This window comes from Micromys minutus (genome assembly GCF_963924665.1).
Source record: "Micromys minutus genome assembly, chromosome: 18".
In the NCBI taxonomy this organism is placed as follows: Eukaryota; Metazoa; Chordata; class Mammalia; order Rodentia; family Muridae; genus Micromys; species Micromys minutus.
The window spans coordinates 883,886-892,395 of NC_137953.1; the positions used below are offsets into that span (position 1 = coordinate 883,886).

The 8,510-nt window shown below is 43.9% G+C and overlaps 1 protein-coding gene across 1 annotated transcript in view; it reads left to right on the forward strand.

Moving 5' to 3' along the window:
- APLF (aprataxin and PNKP like factor) overlaps positions 1-5,849 on the forward strand; it is a 36,880-nt gene extending 31,031 nt beyond the window's left edge. The window contains exon 10 of the mRNA XM_080932275.1: positions 4,646-5,849. Coding sequence (XP_080788401.1) covers positions 4,646-4,824 — 179 coding nt within the window. The 3' untranslated portion in view covers positions 4,825-5,849. The remainder of the gene's footprint in view (positions 1-4,645) is intronic.
- The last annotated feature ends 2,661 nt before the right edge of the window (positions 5,850-8,510 follow it).

An 8,510-nucleotide genomic window follows, 5' to 3' on the forward strand; every position in this document is an offset into this window, starting at 1 on the left:
CTTTCACATGGTGAATGGAAGAGAAATCTGCCAGGAACGTTGTGTGACACACTTCGTCAGCTGCCTCATTTCACATCAAGCCTTCTGTGTGGTGTCACCCCTCTAAGTGACGCTGCTGTTAGAACTCAGCAATTACTGAGAACTGCTGTAAAGCTTCTAAACTTATGTTGTGGGGTGCACTTGTTGAAATGTCCCCCCATTCCCCAAGAAACTGAACCCCAAGAGATCTAGAAAGAAAGCAGAAGCAGTTTAAAAAAGGCAACAAGGCTTATCTGAGATTTAAGCTGCTACTTAGATGGGAAGAGCTGAAAGAGCATAGGGGGAGCACAAGCTATCAGAGCCCGGTGCAGTGGGAGCACGGGCTTAGAGACTGATATGGTGGGGCTCAGAGCCTGATGCAGTGGGAGCAGGGCTATCGGAACCTGATGCAGTGAGAGCACAGGCTGTCAGAGCCTGATACAGTGGGGGGAGCACGGGTTATCAGAGCTTGGTGCAGTGTGAGCACTGGTTGTGGAGCCTGGTGCAGTGGGAGCATGGGCTGTTGGAGACTGGTGCAGTGGGAGCACGGCCTGATGCATTGGTGAGAAAGTGCAATATAAATTTAGAAGTTACCTTTCCAAATGTGAAAACCTATTACCAGCCTGATAAATTAAACAAGACAAAACACCAAGCTAGTCTTTTGTTTTAAAGTAAAACATTAAAAATATCATTATAGTGTATAGTAAATTTTCCTTCTCTAGAAATATTATAGCAAATAATATTTATGGGAAAGAAAAAAGAAAATAAAACCTAGAGAATTAAGCTATTAATCTGCTATGAAGCATGTATAGCAGCAATTGGGAAAGATCCTCTCGGGAACTCACCCAGGGTTTGTACTAGGCAAGAGCTCTGCTTCTGAGCTGTGTCCCAGCCCTAGGATCTTCTTATGGGACAGCTCCTCTGCAGAGATAGAGGCCAACTTGACCACGTCCTAATCCTGTCTGGTGAATGATGGGCGGGGTCTGTCTGGTGAACGATGGGCGGGGTCTGTCTGGTGAACGATGGGCGGGGTCAGACTTTCTGCTTATTGCTTTTCTGAATGGTGTTTTCACAACTATGTCAGGTAAGTATTTTCCACCTGTTTGTAAAGACAAATTACAGCCATTTCTCCTGCTCTGTCCTCACACAGGCAGTCCTATAGTTTTCACACTTCAAGTTGCTACACTAATTGGTAGAGGTGTTTAAGAAGACTATTTTGGCTTTAAAATGATCACTTTAGAGCTACAGATGATCTTTGAAATAATTATTTCATAGATTTTCTTTGAATTCCATTCGCTAAGGTAATCTTCATGATTCTCCTGGTTAGTTTTATTGTCAGCCCAACACAAACTAGGGTCCCCAGGGGAGATGAAAACACAATTAAGAAATTACCCAAATCAGATTGTCTTGTGGCATGTTTGTGGGGCATTTTCTTGATTGCTGGTTTGACGTGCCAGGGTCTAGCCCACTGTGTGCAACCCTACTGTGTGCGGTGTGGGTCTGGGCTGTGTAACAAAGCTGGCTGTGTGTGACCCAGAAAGCTAGCCAGGAAATAACTTTCCTCCAGCATTCAGCCTACTGTAGGAGAGTATTAATTGGTCCCACAAAGATTGTCACTTGTCAGATTTGCAAGATGGCTCAGCAGGTAAAGTGCTTGCTGCCAGGTCTGATTGGGGTGGGGATGGGGGTGAGGGAGAACACAAGGTCCCACCCTTGTGCCTTCTCTCTCTGTGTCTCTCTCTCTCTGCCTCTCTGTCTCTCTCTCTGCCTCTCTGTCTTACTCTGTCTCTTTCTCTCTCTCTCTCTCTCATACGCACACACACACACACACACACAATCTGATAAATAATGTTTAAAATCATGTTAGCACATGTCTAGTCATGTGACTAAGCACTCTGGAGACAGAAGCAGAAGAATCACAATTTTGAGGCCATCCTGGGCTACCCAGAAAAACCCTGTCTTCAAACGTGGAAATGAAGTATCCGTGGGGCAGTGCTAACAGACAAGAGCCGAACTTCAGCAGTCATCCCCCTAATAACTCGGTGATGTTTCTTCATTCAGAAATCAGTAAAGCACCACGCTTGGGAAATTTACCGTCATCAGACTCTAACCTTCCCATTATAGAAACGCAAATCATATGAATGTGAAATTTAAAAGAGAAAGAAAATAAGATTCTTCTGATGAATAGGACTCAGTACATCTGGAAGAAAGCCCCGTACTTGTGGGGTTTTACAGTGGCGAATAGCATATGTCTGAACAGTTACATGATGTTTATATGCTTTTAGCACTAACAAAGAAGGAGAAGAAAAGTCGGTCTGTGTAAGATATTATATGAGTGAGATACTGAGGCTGCCCTTCGATAGCACAGTAAAAGCAGCACTCTAAGGTTTTGACATTAGAGTACAGGCCTACAGCATGAAGAAAGCCAAGAGAGTTCAAAAGCCCGCTTGCACTTAGCTGTAGAACCGAACAAAGAGAACAGCACATCCATGACCAAGCACTCTCAAAGCTGAAGGATGCGAGATTAGGCCAGCCTGGGTTATGTCGGGACACCTTGCCATAGGAGAGGAGGAGGAGGAGAGAGAAAGCATGCAGTGAGATCAGACCACATGGGTAAATAAGAACCCGGAAATGACCTCAAGTCTTCCAGAGTGAAACACACAGCTACTGGGGGCATTCTAGGCTCTTGGTGGAAAAGTGACTAGTGGGAACAGTTGGAGGCTCTAAGAGAATATTGCATCCAGAAGGAGATGGTAGTGTTGAATTAGGACATCAGAGTTGGTAAGGGGAGCAGTGATGATACTTGGGAGGTAGAGCCTGTCAGGTTATTCCAGACATTGGAGTCAGTTTTCAGGTAGGGAGAGAATCAAAATGACTCTAGCCGACAGAGAGTGTGTGGACGAGACAAATGGTGAGGGACTCGAGAGTTGCATCCTGGGATAGTTTCCAGAGCCTCTTAGTCATCTGGGTGGGCATGGCATTCAGGAAGCCACATGACTGAGTCTAGAATTCGTGGCGTTTGGTCAAGGGTTAGACATACATAGGAAGAGTTAGGAAATAATATTAAATAGAATCATTAAGAATTAATTAAAGACAGGGTCCCAGCTTGAAATGCAGGTGGTCTAAAAATGAGAACAGGACGAGGTGAGAGCGTGCACCAGAGAGAGACAGGCTAGGTGTCAGGGTTTTGCTTTAATGCCTGTTGTTCTTGTGGGTCCTTAAGATGTCTTCTGGACCTGAAAGACGCCAGTTTATTGAGGTAGCAGTAGCACATTAAGTGCTAGTGCATAGCAAATGCTCATTTGTGCTTGTGTCTAACAAAGCATATGAGAGACCTCCAAGAGGAGCATGCACAGGGTGGGGATTGCTTTCCTTGCTTACTCTGCTCCTCAGTTTCAAGCTACTTTGACATCTATTTTGTAAATGCATTTGCCATTAAAAAAATGAGGCTGGGTTAATATTAGCTGAACGTGAAACACTCTTCAAGCTGTTCAATAGGAGATGCATCTACAGGTAAGTGGACCACAGTGTCTTCCTTGGGAAGGGGGTGTGCACTTCCTCTTTATGAGAATTGTGTATGTTCTTATGTAATCTTTTAGCTTTGGCTCTAAGAAATTTAGATGGTTTGTGCTCAGTGTATAATAAGTATGTTAACATTAAGATTCTGCTTTCTCTATTAGCTTTTACTTTTATTTGCATTAAATTATTACATTATCATTAATATAAGCTGCCTTAAATCATTTCTGAAATGAGCTGTGATGTTGAGAAAAATGTAAACATATTGAGCTGTAGCAATAAAAGAATAGACATATCACTTGGGTGTTCATTTAAGCTGTAATGTGAACATTATATAAAACAAAAATATGCACAAAAGTGCAGGTGTTAATACTTTTTAAAAACTGGCTAAAACATTTAAAATAATATTTTTTAAAACATCAGAGAGATTGTAGAGCAGTTAAGAATTAATAAACAATAGAGAAGCTGAGCATCATCTAGAACAGCAAAGAAGACCTAGGTCGTCTTCCTCAGAAAGTGTGATGTACTCAGAGAACTGGAGACTTGGACAGATCAGAGTTGGAAAGAGTCAGAAAGTACAAAGTTAGGGGATCTGGCAGGAAGCCCTTTCCTACAGCAGCTTGGGGTCTAAGATCAGAGGAAAGTTTGGTGGGACCTGAACAATCTGGAGAGAATCCAGGCCTGCTGGGACTTTCAGACTTGATGACTCCTACCCCAAGCTCCTGTTGCTGGGGACTGCCCCTGCCGCTGAGATTTCCAGAGAAGCTTCTAAGCTGGTTCTTAAGACTCCATTTCCAAGCATCTGCTTACAGGTGTCACATGCTGTGACCAAGTCAGTGGGAAGGGAGAATAACCCTCTCAGGAGGGACTGAGAAGAACTAAGACGAAGTGATTTCTTTCACTGGGAAGATGGGGCGGCATGGTGTTATCAGGGGCAGTCATTTGATTCTCATGGGGAGGATAGTCACAGGGACCTCACAGCGTGCAGAGTAAGAAACAAGTGACCACTTTAGTGTGTGTTCTAAAAACTTATAGTAGTAAGCAATATATTAATATAGTTTTGCTGCTGAGTAGTGGCTGCTGTGTCATTTGTCATTGTTCTGGTTTTTAGCCAGAGTTGCTGTGGATGAAGATGACAGTGATGTTGGGCAACCCAGTGATGATGATGAGGAAGACTATGAGCCGACAGATGAGGATTCTGATTGGCGGCCAGGAAAGGATGATGAGGAGAAGGAAGATGTGGATGAGCTCTTGAAAGAAGCAAAACGGTTTATGAGAAGGAAAAAGTAGCTTTTCTGTAGTGGGATAACACTCACATTTGCTTTTCTATGTGGGAAACATAACCATTTCCTTCTTTTAATAGTTCTTTGCACTTGAAACATTGAAGCACTAACCTTCAGTGAAATGGGTGGGATGTATGCTGGTGCCTGTTTTGGTGCCTATATATTGCATCCATCAATGAAAGCAGGTGGAGGTTGGGCAGACTTTTTATATACTTTACATACTGCTAATAAAAAGCCATAGGTGGTACAAACCGTTGATCTTCTGCCAAGAGGTCTTTATAGTTTACCTTGCAAGCTTATCGAGGAGATTACAAAACAGAGGGAGAGCATAGCCCCACACTGCTGTTGAAAGAGTCCCTCACAACGCTAGGCTTGAACAAATGACAGTCAGAAGTGTGCTGTCTCCAGTGTACTAGATGTGGCTTTGTGATTTCATTCATAGCTTTCGCCCTTTTAATCTTGGGGAAACTATTAACAAATAGATGCTGGAAACGACCCTGTTAACCTACAGGGCAGCGGTACTGGCCTTGCAAGGAAATGGTTTGTGCGCATCCATGACTACGTATCTGTGAGAGTTTAAAGAAGACTGCGGAGCCCTTCAGTTGCTCTCACATCATGCCCCTCCCGGTTACTTTGCTCGAACTGTGCACCTTTGCACTGAGGATGCATAGAAGCTTCTAGCTACTGTCTTCTCAAAGGGTCACCTCAGCTTGGGTAAGAGGGGTGAGTCTCTGCCATGGTTAAGGTTCTGGCCTCTGAAGAAGCCTCTGCTCCAAGGAGTGGAGCATCTCTGCATTCCTGTCCTCGAGTGACACTCTATAACTTGGTTTTAGGCAGCTTACACTTTTCACTCTGAGCAGTTTGGAGGTACATCAGACCATGAAGCAGCAAGCCAGAAGTTTCTTGTCATTCTTTACTCAAGAGGAAATAAAATATGCATCTTAGAACAAGAGGTGTTGCATATGTTTTCCTAGTATTTATGAGTTTCTTCATGTAATTGTACAATGTTAAAGTTTACTTAAACTGAAGAAAGACAGAATAAATATTTCTCTATTATCAGTTACTGTGGCTTATTTGCGAACTTGTTTTCCCCTCTGTATCAGGTTCTTTAAAGCACAGACTGATAGGGGATACGATACGGAAGGATTTATTAGATTGGCTGGTGTGGCAGGGGCTGACATGGGGACAGCTAGTCTTCACCCTGAAGAGACATAGAACTAGCAGCTGCCCAGCGCATGGATCTTGGTGAAGTCCTCCAGGGCCCAGCGGCTTCCGGAGAGACGCTGGTCCTTGCCGCACACTGGAAAGCCAAAGAAGCCAGATTCAATGTGTTGGCCTAGGAGAGCCGCACAGAGGAAGGAGAGCTGATGTTTCACCATTGAGGCAGTGGGGTAAGCAGCAGAAGTAACACAGCTTTCTCACTGCTTTAGATATGCACCTCTGGGTGGAAGCCCTCCCCCCCGGGGGGGGCTCCTCCCCTCCCTCAATTAGTCCTGAGAAATTCCCTCACAGTCCCGCCCAGAAGCACATATTTTAGCTAACCCTAGATCAGTCAAGTGACAAACCAGGATTAATGCTCACACCTTCCAGTGTCTCTGTTCTTGAGGGGCTGATGAACCTGTGAAACTTTGTATTTCTTTCCATCCTGCACTGACTAAATCCTCAACCCTTCCACTCAGTATAAATCCAAAGAAGTAAAAAGTCATGTCCATTGAAGAACTGCGGGTCGCACGGATAGAGCAGCCATGTTCTCTAATGCTGTATTCTTTGCAGTCAACATTACATATGCCACATGCCTGTTGGTCAATGAGTAAGTAGAGAATCTACTAACCATACAATGGAATATTTGGCAGTAACAAGAATCGAGGCACTGATACGGGCCATAGTGTAATCCTCGAGAACACGCTGGGGAAAGGTAGGCACCAAAAGCCACAGATGATAGGAGCTTATTTGTATAAGATGTCTGAAATGGGCAAATCCTTGGAGACAAAGCAGAGGTTGTTAGGGGCTTTGGGGGGCAAGTAGGGAGGCTGCTGGTATGTATGAAGTTACTTTTTGAGAAACACCAAGACTGTAAAGTTAGGGGTGAGAGCTGGGCAGTGAGTAAGCAAAAATGGAGGGCACACATGAAAAGCTGAGTCTGTGTGAGAGAGTCTCAGTGAAGCTGAGGATAGTCTTCAGTAGAGCAATGTGGTTTTATTGCCCACATGTCAAGGGTACTGGGATTATAGGCATGTGCCATCACACCTGATTTATACAGTGCCGGGAATCGAACCCTGGGTCTTATGCAAATACTCTTAATAGCTCAGCCACATCCCCAGCCCAAAAGCAGTATTTTAAAACTTTTTTCTTTGAAACAGGGTCTCTCTGTGTAGCTCTGCTGTCCTAGAACTTACTATGTAGACCAAACCAGCCTTGAACTCACAAAAATGTACATGTCTCTGCATCCTGAATGCTGTGGTTAAAGGTATACACCACCATGCCCAGCTTAAAAACTTGCTTTTAAAAATTAATTGTCCTAAACATCAGCTAAGAACCATGTTCTCTAATGCTGCAGTCAGTGGGTTTAAACTGTGTCCCAGCCTTCATCATAGGATGCTTGTTTTTGTTGCATTGTGATATTGAGAACACAGGGACTAGTGGGGAGGAAGATTTTTTTTTAAAGATGGGATTGCCAATGAATGAATATTTTTTACTATAGTTGGCATTTCATGTAGATTTAAATTTTTAACTTTTAAAATTAAAATATAAACACATCATTGTGTTAGTTTGAATGAGAACGGCCCCCCACAGACTTATGTTTGAATGCTTGGTCCCTAGTTGGTGTAACGTTTGGGAGAGATTAAGGAGTGTGGTCTTGTTGCAGGAGATATGGGCTTTGAGGGTTCAAAAGCCTTCTGTCATCCCCAGGTTGCTCTTTGTTTCCTGCTTGTGGATCTCGTCATGAGCTCTCAGCTGCTGCCTCCGTGCCCTGTCTGTCTGTCTGTCTGTCTGCTCCTGTGCTCCCCACTCATGGTGGTAACTGACCATTAATGCTGGAACCAAATAAACCTCTCCTTCCATCAATCGCTTTGGTCATGTTTTTGTGACAGCCACAGAAAAGTACCTAATACAGTGTCCGTCCGTCCATCTGTTCCCCAACCCTACCTGCTGATTCCACCCCCCCAGCCTTTTAGATTTGTGGCTTCTTTCTCTCGTTGTTGTCATGTATATAGTTTTAACTTACATTGATTAAAACTTGAGTTTCAACGTGGTTGTGCGTTAGAATTCCTTCTGGAAATGTTTAAAAGGAGAAGTGCTGGGCTCCATCACAGACCTTTGGGTCAGAATTTTTCAAATGATCCTTGGTACTAGTGGCAAAAAATAGATCTTTACACCATAGTCTGACATCAGGATGAGACGCTGCTGAAGGGGATAGAGGACAGACAGAGTGAGCCTCTTTTGTGGGCCACCAGTGTGCAGCACAGCCCCAAAAGTAAGGACCAAGCATCTCAAAGGAAAATGGTACCAGAGCTTACATTAGTCTGTGACACCCATTTTCATGACTAAAATAGAAGCTGTTGCAAATACTCTTTGAAACCAAACTGTAAGTTTGAGGCTTTCCTTTCATCAGCGTCCTATAATCTTCACACTTTAAACTCTACTAAGTGTGAGCTCGGCCTCTCACTGCCAGCTACCTGTTACCAGAGAACT